This window comes from Molothrus ater, chromosome Z, assembly GCF_012460135.2.
Source record: "Molothrus ater isolate BHLD 08-10-18 breed brown headed cowbird chromosome Z, BPBGC_Mater_1.1, whole genome shotgun sequence".
Classification (NCBI taxonomy): domain Eukaryota; kingdom Metazoa; phylum Chordata; class Aves; order Passeriformes; family Icteridae; genus Molothrus; species Molothrus ater.
Genome location: NC_050511.2, coordinates 9,292,876 through 9,311,968, shown reverse-complemented (window position 1 = coordinate 9,311,968; position 19,093 = coordinate 9,292,876). Strand labels below are relative to the sequence as shown.

At 40.2% G+C, this 19,093-nt stretch overlaps 1 protein-coding gene across 4 annotated transcripts in view; it reads right to left on the bottom strand.

Annotated features, from left to right (window-relative positions):
* UNC13B (unc-13 homolog B) overlaps nt 1-19,093 on the bottom strand; it is a 207,087-nt gene that overhangs the window by 65,277 nt on the left and 122,717 nt on the right. For all 4 annotated transcript variants that reach the window (XM_054517797.1, XM_036402618.2, XM_054517796.1 and 1 more), the window contains 5 exons: nt 15,152-15,230; nt 13,369-13,443; nt 12,508-12,727; nt 4,609-4,836; nt 4,175-4,316 (listed from right to left, as the gene is read on the bottom strand). In XM_054517797.1, coding sequence (XP_054373772.1) covers nt 4,175-4,316; nt 4,609-4,836; nt 12,508-12,727; nt 13,369-13,443; nt 15,152-15,230 — 744 coding nt within the window. The remainder of the gene's footprint in view (nt 1-4,174; nt 4,317-4,608; nt 4,837-12,507; nt 12,728-13,368; nt 13,444-15,151; nt 15,231-19,093) is intronic.

The following is a 19,093-nucleotide window of genomic DNA, read 5'->3' as shown; positions in this document are numbered from 1 at the left end:
AACACCAACTGACAAATTAATGGTGCACCTCGTCTAACTACAAAGAGCAGATGAAGTGATTCTGCATTTTATATCACTAGCTACATTAACTCAGCTTTCCAATTGGTGCTTGCCACGAGGCATCAGGTCTGCATTCAGATTTAAGTCTCATGTTGGTAACTGAGCAGGAAAACAAGTGAGATTTTATCAGAGTGTCAGCTTCAGTACCTGCAGTACCTGGAGATTAAAGAAAGCAAGACAAACTGGATGGCCTCTGCCACACAGTGAAGGGAGTCTGAGGGGGACAGTTGCAATTGTTATAAACACAGTGATCTCAGAAGAAGTCTAAAATACAGTCTGGAACAGCACATATAATCACAGAGATAACTGAAAGATGTTGAGCTTGACAACTTGCTCAGCAGCTAAAAGGAAAATTTTGGGAGGAAACAGAAGCCTTTGGGTAACTAGATAGTGGTTACTTGAGAGTAGCACCATTCCCAAAGGATTAACAAGTATTCATATCATGTGGGTTCTGCACAGTAAAATATTTGCTGTCTGCTAGCAGGAGGCCCTGCATTCATTTTAACTCAGTTATTCTTCTGCAGTGAGAAAGAATAAACATGCCTCTTGCAACCTGTTCAGAGACAATGTAATCTGTTCCAGGCAATGACTTCATACCCACCATTCAAAACCTCAAACACAGCTGTACTCAAACCATACAACTTCAAGGGGATATTACTGTAAAATGAACAAGTAATTTTGCACCTACGCCAGAGAGAACAGTAACATTTAGTACTCACAGTCTTTAAAGATTATGGCATTCCCTGAACAAAAGGTACGGAAAAGCTGCCTCCAAACAATCCCAGAGCTCTCCCTTTAAAGCTGAAATTGCCCTGTGGTCAGCTTTATCCTCCTAAGCACTGTCTCCTATTGTAACCCATGCAAAATGATGCTTAACTTCAGCCTTTACAGAAAAAAAAAGATTCCAGGAGCCCTGTAATTTTCACCAACAGTCTAAAACATGTCAAAATGGGGAATTACTGTCTTGTTTTAATTGCACTGAATATGGCAAAAATAGCTTCCTTCTAATATTACCGGACTGCTTCCTAAGGAAACAAGAGTTATGCAGACTTGTTATGAAAGCTTCTATGTTCCAACAGGTTTTGTGAGAAAAAAACAACAGCTAGATTGAGAAGAGAAACCCATACCAGCTGCTGTCCCTGGAAAGCCTGCAGCCAGCTGGCTCTCATGGACCAACCACTACACACACCTCAGAATCCAGCTGCAGGCAGGACACATGCTGCCTTCTGTCCAGCTAGAGCTGAGGGCAAGGGAAGAGAGCTCAGGGCATGGGGAGAGAAGTACACAGCAAATGGAGGAGGATATCTATAAGCCTGCTCATCACAACTAGAGGAAAGAAATCAGGATTTACTGCAGGAGGAAAGGATGTAAATCCAAGGAAAGCAGGGTTTCCTTAGTGCATGTTCACAGAACACTATGCTACAGCAGTGGCTGGAGTCCCCCACCAAGCTTCCTGCTGCCAAGCACCACATATGCAGAGTCTGCATCAAGCCTGCAACGCTTTGAACAGAGCAGAAAAATCAACACCTTATGTTTTCAAAGGTCTTCAAATGCTGATAAAATATACAAAAATCTCTCCATAACAACCTATTTCCTAAAGCTATAGATGTAAATATAAAAAGAGATAATTTTCAGAAAGAAACAGCCTGCAAATTGCTTGCTCAGGCAACATGAACACACTGCAAGAACTGGTGATTAATCAAAGCAGATGCCTACAGTTACACAGGCTAGTAATGACCTAAAAAGCACTTATAATGGAAACCCAAAGCATTTTGAACTTTGCCTTTTCTAAAATATGATTCTAAATCTGTACTTTAGAACTGGGTCAAACCTACCACTTTTTTTTTTCTGAAAATACATGGAAAACGAACAAAGCCATTTTTAGGGAGAGATGTTTAAGTTTATATACTTTTCTGTCAATCACTGTAAATAAGTACAAACCCCCCTATTTAAAATACTAGAGACATAAAAATTTTCAAACCTATTTAAGCTGCTTTTAATAAACTTTATTGAGCTTATGGAAAGAATTGTATCACTAATTTGTACAACATGTACCTTCATTCATGCCGTGGTTATAATAACAGTGTTATGGTTTTAATGACTGTGCACACAGATTTCTGGCTCTACATTCAACCATTGAAAACACACTGGAATAGTGATCACATGGAAGGCACTAGGCACCTAGTGAACATCAGCAACAAACAAGTCCACCAAGCCAGCACTGTTGACAAACACATTAGTAACTGACCTGACCTCTCTACTTACACATCTTGCTCCTTTTTAATTGTTTAACCATTTTGAACATCAAAGCTTTCACATATCTACTGCAAGGTTTTCAGTAACTACCAGCACACCTTTCTCTCACTACAAGAAATTAACCTCATTTCAAGAATCAAAGACACCTTCCCATCCAACCCCATAAAATTTGACAATCTCTTGATTGACCTGACAATCTCTTCTAAAAAAGCCTGGTATGTAATGGGTATTTTGGGCCTGAATGTGTTGAATTAAATTTCCATTTGATTAGAAAATTTTAGAACCTAAAAAGACGTAAGCTGCAAAAAGATCCATAAATGCGAAATAGAAACACGGGTGTGTAGAAAACCAGTGCTGCACACACTACTAAATTACTCTCTCCTCATCCAGCAGAAGGTGAATTTTGACACCTTCTAATGAAACAATAAACTGCAGTACTGAATGCTCTCCAGCCATCAGTGTGGAAACTATGCTCATTTCCTTCATCTCCTCTTGCTTCTTCAAGACAAGGAAGGCAACCACCATAGGCAAGACAGAAAGTAGCATCAACTCTAATGTCCAAGAGCATGTTATCTGCTGAATCACAGACATGGCCATTAAGTCTAAACAGTGTCACCGTTAAAATGGTGACATTTATCACACTCAGCTATCTATCTTTAAACTGAGTATTTGCTGAGGCTCCTAAAATTAGAAGGGAGCACACTGCAAATACCATGGTAACTACTTGGCATGGTAAATCAAGGTCCTTAAGGCTCCCACACAGACTTGCTGCTATTGTGACTAGAGTTATCCAAATGGCACCTAAGCATTCTTACCACTTAGCAAGGCGAAATGTTACCTCGGATTAAACTAAGAATAAAGCCAGGGGCTTACTCATTCAAAATAGCAGTAGGATTTTTCTGATGCTAATGAGTAGCTCAAAACTGCTTAAAAATAATTTTGTTTCTACTGTACATTGTAAAGACAAAGCTGGACTGATATGAAACTGATTTTAAAACATAAACAAATTGCACTTTGCAGAGAGAGCTCCCCCCCAAGCAGTTTAGGAAAGAACAGGGAGGAAAAGAAATGAAGAAGAGAGATGGTACAATGGAAGACCTTCCACATTAAAGGAAATAAAGATTGTTGATGTTTAATGAGATCAGCCAGAAAACAGTAGTTGGATTTCATGTCTCCATTTTGGTTTTTAACATCTTCAATGACAAATTGAGTAATATATAAGTAATATATACTTATTCAATAAAAGCAGGATAGAACAATGTTATCTAAAGAATTGCGCCTCCAGACTTTGCTTTAAACTCAAACCTCAACACATTGGTAATCTTGGAAGCTCTCCCTCGCAACAATAACTCCTTTGAGTTACTGTTGCATTGATGTTCCAAAACTGAAAGAAGAGGCTGCGGGTGTCGCAGACAACTGGAAACGAATTACCTTTAAACTTGGTTGCCAAATAGTAGCAGATCCCAGAAATAGGCCACAGAAGTTTCCTTAGTCTTTTACACGAATTTTACTCTCATGTTACAAGGAATTTTTTTAGCCAGGAACAATAGCTGTTGATTTAAATATTCTCCTTTCCCTTTAGCATTCTCTCGGAACATCAGTATAGAAGTGTTCATAAAGCAGACAATTTGTATATACACAAGGAAGACAGGTAGGATAAATAGGTGTGCACTACATACATTGTTCAAGATGTCAACCCTCCACACACACACACACACACACAATGCTGAGCAAAAATAGAACCATCCCAAATTACAGGTGATGCGGGAATGCGTACAGAGAGAGAAGACACAGCTGTCAAAGCTCAAATCATACAAACAGGTGACATGGAGCTGAGAGTCCTTGTCAGAGAACTTACAAGTAAAACTTCTCTTCCCACACAGGGTTCAGATTCCCAAAGATCGTTTTTGTCCTCTTCTTCGTTTTACCCACTTGAACAGTTACATATGGATCACTGGACCCCGTCTTGTCTTTGGCCTGCAGACCCTGAGCACACACCACTGAAAGGAAAACAGAAGGGTTACCACCACCCTGCAACAAGACAATGTATGCGACCACCACCTGAAGTATCAGCTCATAATGCCCAGAGAAACAGGAATATCCCTCATCAGAGCATTTCTGATGTGCTGCAGCTCATGGTGCACTACAGCACCTGCAATGGGGGTATCTGCACCTGCTACCTGTATGTGCACTCAGCAGAAAGACACAGAGGTCAGAGTTATAATTCCACACTAACTCTCTTACTTGAGGCTCCCAAGTGAGACCAAGAGACCCCACGACAATCCCACTCACCAGTGATCGTGATCTTTGCTGACCATTTTGAGGTACCATCCAGCACACTCTGTTTCACTGTCTTCATCTGCTGAGCATGTGTCATTTTGCTCTCACAAAACACATCTCTGATCAAGTCGAAGATCTCAGGCTTGTTCCGCTCCCGGATTTTCATGCGATCCTTCATGGCCATGATGAAATTCTGGGTCCGGTCTTCAGCTCCATGCTTCGAGCTCTTCTCTGCTGCTCCTGTGCACCAGAAAATACACAATGCTCATCAGGAACAAACACACACAAAATCACATCTCACTGAATCTGGACAGGGGGATCGAAGCTACAAGTTACCCTTCACATGATGGCTCCTGATACTGACATTCACACTCTGTTTCCCCGCGTTCCAACGTGCACAGAGACCTTGGGCCATTTGGAGGCAGAAGGAGTAGTTCCTCTATAGTCTGGGATCAGATTGCCCATCTAACAACAGGTTAATTTAATATCCTTACAGCTGAAGAACACCCAGGACTGACGTTCTTAACAGCATGGCCTCTGCTCTCATCACCTTGCTATGAACAAATAAATCCTTGCTTAGGCAAGTGCTAAGAAGAGGACATAGGACCACCCTTACAAATCGTACCTATGAGCTTGTCTCAGAGCTTCACTCCAGCACCACAGAAGAGAAGCTCAGATGAGTCTCCAGTGTCGGCATTTTCAACCCATGTGTGTCACAAAGCTCCCTGCTGAGCTCAGAGTCACTGCAAATCTATGTCTCCTGCTTCTCTGGATGCCATTCTATTTTATCAGTTCACACAGGACAACTCAAATAATCAATTTCTAGAACTGCATAGGTATATCAACTACAACAAATACCTGTAAGACAGCAAACTCAACAGTTCAAAATCTGAGCCATTATAAGCATGTAGTGCTACCACAGTGTCCAGCAGCTGGAAACACAAGAGCCAGGCACAGAGTCTATAACTGCACAGGTAGTCAACCCCATCTGACAACAGAGAAGCCTCTGGTCACTTGCATACCTAAAAAAATTTCAAAGTTCATATAATTATGAGATAAGACTACTCCCACCACCAAATACTTCCTACTCAATTCTGACAATCATTTTTACTGTCAGAATTTAGAAATTGACTACTGTGTCAGATGTGAGACATGCATCAATAAAAGCACCAATGTGAGCTAACAGGGCAGGTAACTCAGGTGTGAAATGAAAAGCAGGAACTCAGGATTGCACACAGTCTCTCTATACACTGTCTGCAGCAATTTCAAATTATGATCTTAAGTCAGATTAAGTTAAACCAGTAGAAAAGTCCTATGAACACCTTCAATCATAACCTTTCTGTTTAATGTAATATACTTTTGTTTGTTTTTCTTCTCTAGGATAGTTTAATTAAAGTAAGATTAGTCCCAGGAAAAATGTCCTCAATTCAAGTATTCACCAAATATTAAATTACCTTAAAAATATGTATTATAGCAGGTGCAAAATGTGTGCAAAGGGAATCATTGATCCACAAAGATCCATGACTGTTTTCTGTTTTCTTCCAGAAGTGAGCAAATATGATTTCTGAAGTACCCATGCTATAAGAAACCACAGTTTTGCATACGATATTGTTTCAGCAAGTAGTGACTAAATATAAAAAAAGTCCTATGAACACACACACACACACAGAGGAGCCCAGCAGTACATAAGCAAAGAGAATAAAAAGAGTTTCAGCTTGCAATAGACTGTAACCACTGAAGTGTCAGAAGTTCATTAAGGACACTGCATACCAAAGCGTGTTATTAAGGACCTGGGTGTGAAACAAGCCATAATTTTACATTACCTGAGTACTTTTTCATTTTCCTTGCTAGAGGCCTGATGTTCAGTATTTCATTTAGTACAATAAAAAGTACATGCTCCAGAGTTTCCTGTTGTTGGCTTAAGATGAAATGAAATCAAAAATACTGAAATTAATTACACAGTCCCTGCTGTTTCTACTCACCAGTGATGCACCTAACATTTATTAAAGGAATATGAAACTGAAATGATACCAGGGGCTATGCTTTGAACTTCAGATAAGAAGTGCTATTCAGCTTTAACAGAACTAGGTCTCCTGAGGATGGAGACGGACTCTATGCTTTATATGCAGAACTACAGAAAACTACTGGGAATTTGGGAAAGGCCAAACTGAACAATTTGCCTTTCCTAGCTGGAATTCTGAGATCTGTCATGATCCAAAGACATCAACTCTGCCCTGACTTTTCTGACTTCAGGGAAATTAAGAACCAATTAAAACTAGCCTTAATGCAAGCACTGCAGGAGCATCAAATGAGGCCTTATAATGCAAGTTTGGACAAATGGAGGAATTCTAATAAAAAACATGTTTAACATCCCCACAACCTTGAGAGACCTGGCACAGTGGATTTATCCCTCTGCAAGCCTAGCAGCAGTCCAGGGCACTCTGGGTTGCACGATGTTCAAGCCATGACACACAGACCCCAACAGCCCTCTAGTCACCTCCAACACTTGGCTCTGCCTTGTGACTCCAGAGGAAACCCCTCACCTCCACCCACACTGCTTCCCCACTATGCCCAGATAATTTGTCCAGGCAGCTTCATTATTCCTTCCTTGGAAAAGGTCCCTCTCTGCCTGCAGAGACTGTGCCTGAATTGCAGGGCAAAAGCCTGAATCAGACAGACACCTTATTTAACAATACAGACAAACAAAGAACAGACAGTATCTGCTCTGCTGTCTCAACAACACACTCTTTCTTAATTTTGAAACCTGCTTCTTGGTACAAAACCAAGAGGGCTTCTAAACCAACCATTGGGGGACTAATTAACTATCAGGTATGTGTTTTAAATGCAAAACATGTCACTATACTGAGTGGCAGAGGGTGCTTTTCCTGCTCTTGGACTGGGATTGCTTCTTCAAGCTGCAAAGACATTTTTGGTCAATGCATCAGCTTTTCAAATCCTGTGAATATCAACAGAAAGGCACTGGAATATACAAGTAACATGTACAGCTTTTGGGCTTTCCTTCTTTTTCTCTATGACAGAATTATCAGTCAATTTATGACTGGAAACAGAAAGCAAATATATCTATATTGGGAATTGTATTGATACAGCTATTAGTACACCACCAGTGCTGTTATTCTATGCTTTAAGAAGAATTCAAGAAAGCAACACTGTCAGGATAGAAGGCAGCTGTTCAGTAGGCGGATAATGCTTAGGAATTATATATTCTTGAAACTTAAAATAGATATTCAAGTTTCAAATAAAGGTATCCTTCTTCCTTCTGTGCAAATATTTTCCTACATAGGACTCTGGGAGCAAACAACTGTTCATCACCATGGTGTCTAACTATCATTCAACTCAGAAGCCAAGATGATTAGCACATGACTTAATTTGTCTGACTAACCCCCCACTCACTGACTCGGTCTCAGAACTGCAGAGTACAACACACAAAAGTTTCTCATCCAAAAAGCAACAATCACACCTGCCTCACAGTCCTGAGTCAAAATGCATCAATTAAAAAAGCTAGCCCAGAACTGTATGGGCCTCTTACAGGCTCTTGCTCACATAATGTTCCTTCCTTCCACCCTCTTGGTAATTACTCCTCTGCATTTGTTCCTCTGTCTCCTACTCATCCAGCTCCAGATTTACTCCTTCTTTGATACCAGAATTGCCCAACCCATTGTAATTCAGTTAGTACTGCAGCAATGCTCAAGGCAAGAGACAAAAGCTCAGTTTCCAAAAGCTTTGCATGCCCTGGGGATGTTAAAGAACATCCCTCTATCCACTCTCACTCAAGTAAGAAAAGAAAAGTACCCATTCAGAATAGACTTCCACTACTTCCAAGAATAGCAGATGGCTAAAAAGAGAGCACTGTCCCTTGAGTAGGTATTTATGAGCTTATGATAAAAAAGGTAAGTGCCCTATCATCAGAATAATAACTCTACAACACTATGAACCAGGAGGCTGCAGTACACATACTACAACTAATTCCAGGCTATTGCACTTCAGACACCACCAATTCATGGAATAGCCCTGCTGAAGCAGTCTGCAAATGGGCTTTGATTCAAATTGCAACAAAGCATTGCTGAATTTTTCACCAGTGCAGTCCCACACTGATGATAAATTTTTTTAGAGTATCAGATAATAAGTTTCTTAAAAACATAGAGACAAAGAAAAATACCCTCAGAAGAGAGAATCAAACTTAATTCTACAAGACTTGGGAGAATTACTTTCCCCAGAAAGGTATGAAGGATGGAAAATGGATAAACAGCACATTCTAAATCTAAGGAATAAAACCCCAGGTGTCTACCCAAAATTTTAAGGCATAAACAATGGAAAAGTATTTGTGACCAGCCTGAACATTCATTTTACTCCAATGCAACATTTTCTGGAAGACTTACACAGATTGAAGTGAATATATATCCTGAGGCATCAAGGTATAATCAATAGAATTGTATTTGTTACCAGTCTGAAAATTCATTTTACTCCACTGTAACATTTTCTGGAAGCCCTAAATAGACATAAGTGAAGATATGTCCTGAGAATGTTTTGGGTTTTTTGCCGACAGCAACAATAAAGCTTCTGTTAGGAAAAAATCCCTCCTGAGTTCAGTATACAAGAAAGTTCAGTCTTGAATTTATGGGATTTCTAAACTACTGTTTGTCCCCCAGACACCCTGTTTCTCATTCCTCAAGCACAGACTATGTTCTTCAAACATGTGTATAAAAAGAAATTAAACTTCTCCATTTTCCTCTGGCTTTTTTGGTTCCAGTTAGAAGAACTTTAGCATGAACACACCAAAGTAAAGAACACAGTTGCCTGAAATTGCCTTTTAATATGTTTCTAGTATTGATAACAATTGTTTTCCCATTCCAGAGGCACATTCACCCCCTTCTCCAACTCCCACCACTATCCTCTGTCTTTTCTATTGTTTCATTACACATTTACCATCTCCAGCTTCCTCTACATCTCTAACCCAGCTAATGATACCTTCAACATTCACAGTGGGTAACCCTGCAGACTCCACTCACAATTTCTCTTCCTTGATTCTGAACACCTTACTAGAACTCAGTAAGGAAAATTTCTGTTTTGTTTGTTTTTTTGGTTTGTAGAAAGGGTTTTACCTTTCTACATGCTTCACACTTTTTAAGCCTGGTGTACTCTCAGTTGTTTCCTCTCTGTTTCTGTAACTCCGCAAGATGAAGTATCCTGAGTTTACATTTTGAAAGAAAATGTGAAAACATCTGCAACTCCCTGAATAAAATAACAAGTTCTTACTTAATGTTTTGTCATATATGAAATGTAATTTCCAGTTGTTTCTTCTATTCTATGAAAAAACACAACATCACATCCCACAGTCCATTGCATAAGATTATGTAATTACAGCTAGAGATACGAAAAGCTTCCCCCATGGTTATTCTTCAGTATCTCAGCTCCAGAGACTCCCTGTTCTCAGGGAATCTGAATCACTGAAGTTGTCTTCTACTTCTACCTTTAATTTTCTCACAGCCAACTTAGCCCTTTTACTCTTTTGTAAACAATGAGCTTAAAAAGATCTCTTACTCCCTGTAGCTTATCTCCCTCTTCACCAACATGGTGAAAGCAAAAACAGATTCAAACAAGGACTAAACCAATTCACAGAGCCACTGCTGCCAGCTATGAAACAGTATCTGCTGCCCAGAAAGGCTTTAAGACACGGATATCTGTAAACTGTAAGAGTAAGCCAGAGTCGTAGCAGGTGCACTACATGCAGATCTCCTACATCTCTGCCCTGGGCTCCAAAACATCCCTTTAGAAACATTCTATTAGGGAAGACCTAGTACAGCTGTACAGCTATTTTTTTTTTTTTGAAACAGCATGATTCCTTCCCTCTTGTCCAATACTGCCCAGCATCTCTTTTGAAAGATTAACAATCTTGTATCATCCGAGACATTCTCATATTTCTCCCATTAGTATTGAACTCTCTCCAGTACCCATTCCCATCTGCAGTCTCCCTTCTTGAACATGGATAGCCACAACCCTCCTCTGCAGGAACATACTTCTTCTCAGTCATTAGCTATTTCTTTAATACAGAGGTTTTTCCCTGCTGTTTTCAACTTCAGGACTACTGCTCTGTAACACAGCTTTGTGCCTGTTTCCTCTCTGCTGCTGGTGCAAATCTAATCCTCCTATGTTCTCCACAGATTTCTCCCTTACTGAGATACCTCAACTCCCTTGCATTACAGCATCATGGGTATGCATCTGAATCCAGCCTGGATGCCTTGAGATTTTCACCTCAAATACTGAAAATTAGCAGTTAGCAGAGAGTTCTGGTGAATTCCAGAAATAGAAAGGTTATTCTCAGGAATTGACCCTGCACATCAGACTGTGACAGAACACTGAGCTATGACCAAACTACATTCTCCTGCACCAAATGCTCCTTGCTTAGTCACAGAAAGGTCTCAACAAAGCCAAGGTGCCAATGATGCAATAAATGCTATAAACTCACCTCGCAGCTCTCAAAGACAAATCTAGAACTGCTGAGCAACTGGGAGACAGAGGTGTTTGGCCAGGATCAGATGTGTCTTACAAATAAGGCATTGTAAATACCCTAGACCTAATTGACAACTTCAAGACTCTGCACTCATCAAAAATACAAGTATAAACAATATCCATTTGGGTGTTAAGAAGAGTCGTAAGAAAAAACAAATGACCTATGATTCACTGGTATCCCTTGCTGAATCACTCAGCCTGACTTTCCCAAACAACTGCAGCCCAATTCAGATCACAAGATCCGACTTTTCAAATTCGTAGAATTGCTGAAAGGAATTTGCAATAAGTCCCTTCATACTTCACAAACTTTTCTGATTCCTTAGACTTAGTCCCTCAAGTTACAATGAAAAGAAGAGTGAACAAAAAGAGCCACACCTTCCTACTCAACATTTAACACACATGGAAGGAATTTCTATTCTATTTAGACTGAGGTATTTTGCTCTCAAGCAGGAATATAAATTTGAGACTGAATTAAGAAATGGTATTTCAAGCAAATAAGAAAAACTGGATCAAGGCAGATGCCTAAATGAGTACTTTTTTCTCTTTTCTTCCCCCCTTTAATCAAATTCCTTTTAAACTTCTCCATTGTTTGTGTAAGGTGTCATTTTTTCTGCAAAGTTACAGAGTTCCTTGAAGAGATGACTTGTTTTTTACTTAGTTTTTTACACCAACGAAATAATCAGAAATGCTAGTAGGAAGATGAAATACTGCCCATATACTGGAACAACACCTTTGTGTCTGACTCACCATCTCTGTTAATTCAGCCCTAGGTCTCTAAAGTGGTTCAGCCAAGCAGGCCTACTGTTGAAAAGACAAAATGCCTTCCCCCAGGCTGCTGTTGGTACAGATAATCCAAGCTAAATTCAGGAACTATATACCCTAAGCACGAGCCCAGTGCTGCTCTAAAAAGCTTAAAACAGGGGCACAGACTGATGGTTGGAACAAGCAACCTGACTGTAGTACCAGGGCAGGGGGGAGAGAACAAATGTCAGAACATTCAGCCTCATACCCTCTTCATCCAACCCATACTTCAATGCAGGATATGCTAGAAAATACACAACCTGAGCTGACACAAACAGAGCAAACAAAGCAAAAAACCAAACCAGCCATCAAAAAATCAACAAAAGCCAACAAACAGATGAGAAAGAGTAAAGAATTAAACCTTCTTTAAAAGGACATCAAGCACAGTGCTGTGAAGCTTTTCTGCATCAGTGGAGCTATCTGTGCCCCAAGGAAGGGGTTTAGCCCAATGGCACCTTTTCAGAAAACACACAGTCACTTCAATCACTGCAGCTTCACTGATCCCTGAGATATGAGCAGTACATTTAGGAAGGCTCTGGCAACAATTTCTGGAGCAGCCACACTCCACTGAACTCTACTCACTCTGCAGGCAGTCAGCATTGAGCAGGTCTTGGCACTTCTCGTGGCACTTGACCCCGCACTCCCCGCAGCGCATTCCCTGCCGCGCGATGCCCCACAGGAGCCCCTCACACTCGTAGCAGTAGGTAGGAGTTGTGGCTGTCCACACTTCAAAGTTGTGTGGGGTTGTACAAGAGATGGGGTAAATTAAGGCTTGCAAGGTCTTCTTATAGACATGAGATTTCTGAAAGGCAAGAGCACAAGTAAACCAACATCCAGGGAGGTGACTGAGCATATTTTTGCTAGCTAATGCAATGATTTTACAGGAAAAGGCATGACCAGTACTATAAAGCTACACATTTGAGGTGGACAAATGCATCAAATTTTTGCATGCAGTGTCAGAGGACACCCCTTGCCTTCCAAAAGTGTCTCCCCAGGCGTTAAAAAAACTGGAAGACGACAATTTATGGGAAATTTGTGGATGGGAAATACCTTGAATAAAGCAAGTTTCACACACTGTTCCTTATGGCACATAGCATGGAAGGAAATAGTAAGATTACTGAGATCAAAAAGTGTTTGACAGCACCATCAAGGCAAATGATGCCTCTTGTGGTGTCCTATGCAGGACCAGGAGTTGAATTCAATGATCCTGATGGGTACCTTTCCAACTCAGCATATTCTGTGATTCTGTGTTTCTACATTTTTCAGGATTATATTGATACATTAAATATTACTTTTATGTTTAGTTTCTTTGACCAAATGATACAGGAAGCTTTGCATCCATATTTCCAGACATCTGTGAAGCTGGCTCTGAATCTCAGAGAGCCAAATCCCCTTAATTTGCTTAGTCAGAATAAAGAGAAGTCAAGTAACCCTCCCACTTACCAGCTCTTCATCTTTGAGAGATGTTCTAGTAGCCATTGCTGAGGTAATTCCGGCTTTTCGGGACTGAACCAGTGACTAGGGAAGAAGAAAGTTTGTTATTCACCACCAACATTTACAAGTGCAATGGCATTACGTGCCCAGAGATGTGAGGAAGGGGACTCTGTCATGCCAGACACCAAACCAGCAATCTAATGAATTTAAGTTGGTTTCTTAAATGACTGCTCACATCTCAGAGGAGTCAGATGTATACTCTGAAAGGTCTCCAGCTTGTTTCCATCTGTCCATAATCAGTCTCACTCTAGTAAATTTCTATTTGTTTCTCTGAAAGAATTGCCAATGAAACCTGGGTTCCCATCTTCACTTTTACTTTCTGGTAACAACAGTAGCCCTTCTGCTGTCTGAGGTCACTACAACAGACTCAGTTTTGTGTATCTAACTTCATTCATACCCAAAGGGAGATTATTTCACCAGCTTTACAAAACATACAACACCCCAAAATGTGACAGCAAAGAGGTTGCAAGGATAAAAGAAAGGGGAGTGAGTTGGGAGCAGAGGTTTGAATGCGACAGTGTATCACATTCATCAGCCATCACTGAACACAATGAACTGCATTTTCCCCTTGGAATACCGCCTTTCACATCATGCCAGCACTGCTTTGCAGCTGTGGACAGCCCAGGGCACTGTCTTTGCAGCACCTCACAGTGGCATACAAGGGATTTCTACAGCCTCTCCAGTAACATGAAGGCAGAGAAGGATACTTAAAGATAGCAGGACTTGCTTTGAAATCATCCAACTCTATCAGTTTTGTACCACTTATGTTCTGCTTTATGCTGTTTCAAGAGAGACTGAAAAAGTTCATTCCAACAGTGATGGAGCAGGACAGAGTATTGGATACGCATTCACTGCAATAAGGTAGGTTCAAACAAAAAGCAAAGAAGTAGAGGGGGAAATAACATAAAGTAAGGGGTTTTTTTCTGGTAAAGACTTGATGGTTAGTCTTCACCTGCACTTACCATGGCCTGTGAACAGAGAGAATGAATGCATTCAAGGGAAGTAACACAAGTTAATGCCATTATTGCAACAATTTAAGATACAAGCAGTTAGCTAGACACATGCCAAGCTGCCCATGTATAAGCTGGCAGACAAAATTGTATGCATCTTTTCATATGATTTACAGGATATAGAAACTTTGGTCTTTCAGCTGTTACAGCATTTCTCTCAAGTATGAAATCGCTACGTGTACTGAATACAACCAAGAGAAAACCATTTGTCCTGCAGAAGCCTTATCATACAAGCATATGAAACTTGTCCTCATTACTCACTTGGTTCACATGCTTCCTCAGTGCAGAAGTCTACTGGCAATATTGCAAATAGCTTTTAAAATCCAACCACATATGCTCGTTTATCTATCCTCTAAAATTCCAGCCTTCTGGTAAGCTGCCAAACCTCACACGGATGTTATAACTTTCCCTAAGGTATGTGACTTTTAGGAAACCTTTTAAAATTCTGCAGGCCTAAAAATAATAAAATATTTTGTGTAAAGTAAAAAGGATAAAAACTTGAAAAATACCCTAATTCTGTGAAATGAATGAAATTGTCTACAAAACCATAGCTCATTCTCACTGAGATTTTTTAAGCAGTACTCCTAACCCTTTAGTATAAGAATTAATTTAATAAAACGCTTGAGATTCTTGACGTGACAATGAATGTGCCCATATATCAAGAAAGTAAAGCCAATTGTGTAAATGCTGTGTGGCAGAAGAGAAACAAACAAATCTCTTACCAGATCACTGACAAGTGGAATTGGCTTTTTTTTGCGGAGATCAGGCATGCTATCGATGCCATAGAGACCACCTGCAGGCCTGGAAATTCAGGAGGAAAAAAAACCAACAAAACAACTAATTAATTTAGGGTTGGTAAGGGTGAAGAGGGCGATGCTTTACTGGAGCAAGAAAAACAGCCAGAAGATTATACTTAAGAAAGTGTAAAGTTAATGCTAAAAACGATTAAGTGTTTATCTTCTTCACATGCAACAATCCAGACATTCCTGCCTGGTGTTGGTGGTTGGGAGGGAGCACAACAAAGAGGATCAGCCCCAGGGCAGAATGCTGCCATCTTCTGATTCTAGTTTAGAACACACTTAATACTGGCCCTTGAGGACCGTATAATTGTTAGGAAAAAACTGACATCAGAGGAGAAAATATATTATTTTTGTTTCTATAAAAGAGACCATTGTGGTGCTCAGCATTTCAAGCCATGCAGACTAGTACACACAAGAGATACCATTTGCTGGCAGAAGTGAAAATGAAGCAGAAGGGTGATTACCCCAGCAACAGTCAGAGTCTGATGAAATAAAACACTCTGACCTACTTCCCCTTCCCAATGAGACCAGCCTGGATAATTATACCTGGATCCTACCACTTACTGGTAACACCACATGGATGTTCCCCTGTACTTGAAGATGGTCTATTAATCCAGCTGAAAGGCCTCCAGTAAATGCATCCATCTCTAAGGACTTTAGACAATGCTTTTTCCTAAAGCTGGAAACTGAGCACACATCTCTCTGCTGTAGCTTCCTCTGCACAATGAACACCCAGCCCAGCAGGCAAAATCCACAGCACTTCTCAGTGTCTCTCTCACCCTCCCCATCTCCACTCTGGTCTCAGGCCTTGCTAACATTAAGAATATGGCTTCTGAGGTCTTCTCGATTACAGAGACTGCAAGGGAACCCTCTGCCTCTTCATCTTTAGCCATTTGTCTCCACTCCCTGACACTCTGGCTTACATGTTTTGGTATTTGTATGATAAACTGGCTGGCAATTTCAGCCTGGTTATTTTGTTGATTTGGTACAACATACCCAGTCAAAATGCTCTGCAGGAAAATTACAGGAAAAAGGAGTGTGGTACAAACTGTTCATACAGTCATAAAAACTACCTTTCCAAACAATCTAGGAAATCAAACTGCCACTACAAATCCACACATGCTATGAAAATTATGAGGTTGATAAATGACAAGAGGCAACCTGCAGCCATTAGAGAGCAGGGCCTACTCAAGCCCCCTTAAATACAGCCAAAAGCAAAAAACCACCAAACAACAAAACATCCAGTGTGACCAAACCCATGCTACAGCATGAGAATGGACAAGGATGCCACAACACAGCCTAGCATGAGGCTGTGACAAAGAGGAAAGCAGTCCATTATTACAGAAACATGTGACAGAATTGTAATAGTATAATTGACTTTTTTGATGGGGCATAGGAGGGTGACGTGTCCAAGCCATGGCTGAGCTGACAGCTGCTGCTGGCTGACAAGCCTGGTGGGAAGGTGAGCAGTCACGTGTAAATGCAAGAGCCATGTCAGCTCCCCAGTTTTCCAACAGTGCAGTTTTCCAATACTGGAAATCCTCACAGCAAGGCCACGCTGTGTTTTTTCACTAGAGGCTATCATCACTTCCAATAGAGAATTCCAGAAAATTTTTTTGACAAAGTCATACTGCAAAAATCCCTTCTGAATTATTATAGAAAAATCTCACCCACATAAAGAAGTAAGAAATATGTTTATATTGCCACATTTGTCTGCGGCCCTTATGCTACAAAACCTTTCCGATACTGGTGTTACTGTTTTGAGGTAAAATAGGTGTCATGGCAGACTACTCAGATGATGCAAAGAATCCTGGGATTACCTGGACCACAACACAGCTTATTGATAAGCTTTGCGTCAAGGATTTGTGTAAATCCCTTGAATTATCAAAGCATATATAAAATTGAAAGGGAGAGTGTATAACCTGAAAAGATTCAACAAAATGATCACAAGTAAAACTCCAGAGTTAATGCTCCTGGCTAACAGCTTTTTCCTACCTGATTTCAAATTTTTTTTCTAATTTAATTGAAAGGAAATTGTGATACTCTGACATTTCCCAGGAAAGAAGAGAAACATTAAAATTGCATGCTTTATAAATTCAAGATGAGCCTATATAAATTATTGTGCTTGAGAAACATGTCTAGTTACAACTTGGTTTGTTGCAAAATACTTTTGATAGATTGAGGTTTATGACAGAAACAGTGGTAAGCTAGGATGACAAATGTATTTGAAAGGTGCTTGTATTTGTCACCGAAGAGAAGTGTACTAGTACATACATAGTTACACACCCGGATGACCTGCTTTTAGCTTGTTAATATTAATAAAAAAATTCAACAACAATTCCTAATTTTCAAAAGTGTTGTGCTTTTAGCTACCTCAGTCCCTTTATTCAAGCACAACTGCTACCTCACTTAGTAACAGAAGAATTGACAGTGCCTCAAATGTGCACAGTGCAATTTTATATGTAATAGGATAACTTGCTTCTGCAGTGGATGTAATATTTATAGCATTATAGAGAGCTGTATTGAGGAGTGAATAGCATTTCTGTATGAGAAGATAATTTGCACTAATAAATAAAAGATACAGATATGAGGTACTACACTCAGAAACTGATCCATAATACCAATTGTCCATTTTATTTGAAGTGATATCTCCAAAGCCAGTGATTACAGACAGGGAGTTCCTGTTGCATTATACTATAAATGAAAATTGCTTGAAGCACGTATTCATCTTTTAATACAAGTTGTATCACACAGGGGTTTCTATTAAATCTTGACAATCTAAGCAAGCTAAGGTGGTTTGCAGTAACAGAGGATGACTACTTCCTTCAAAGGACACCACAACTGCAATCTTCCTATTGAAAGAACAACTCCAAACATAAATAATTTAATATACTTTGAGGCTAATAAGCCAAAATGTGGCCAAGGGTTGAATTAAAGGTTTACATCCCACAACCACCTTCTCTGGGAATCCCTTGCATGGGATGAGTGAGTATGACAAACTTTTGTTCAAAACTACATTAGCCAGACTGTTCAGCTGTATCTTGTGTAGAAAAGAAAAAAATTACAGACTAGAGCAAACAATGCCTCGAATTGACAACACATGTTTAAATAATTCAGGACTTGTAGGTGTATCTACCTTTCAGGCTAGGAAATAATTTGATGCGCATGAACCAATAAACTGAGTACACTGTCTCCTTGTTAAAGCAGGAGAAGGTGCTGTTTATAGTTACAATAAATCACTGCCTCCTGCTCCTGCAAATTGCCAATTCTCCAGCAGCCCACTCACTAAGTCCCAGGTTCCTTGGGAAAAGCAGAGGGTTGCTAGGCAGCTCCAGGCATCCGCAGGTGACTATTTGTGGGAATACCAGCACCACAGAACAATGACTCCAAAAGGAGAAAGCCATATAATGAAGCCTCCAATTTAACTTTATGTTTTTTTTAGGGAAGCTTCCTTAAGTAGTATGAGAATTAACTTAAGCAAGCCAATGTCTGGCTGAGATTTCAGGGCAAATCTTGCTGCTGCTGACTGACAGCTCCTAATGGGTGCCCCACCATCAAACCAAATCACCCTGACCATGTACCAGGAACATAACCTGTAAAATGTGTCACTGTCTTTTTCCTGCCAGAGGATCCCAGAGAAGCTGCCATGCTGGCACCTATTACCACAGAGTGTCACGCTGCAATTACAAACAGAATTTGTCTGCTTCATTTGCTGCAAGCAGTGTGTTGTGGAGAGAATGCACGACCTGATCACTCTCATCTGTCCAAAATAGGCATGATGAGCAATGCTTTAAAAATACAGACTGCAATAATTTCCAGAGTTAGTGCAGTTTTAACTACTACAAGGAATCCCTGCAAATACAG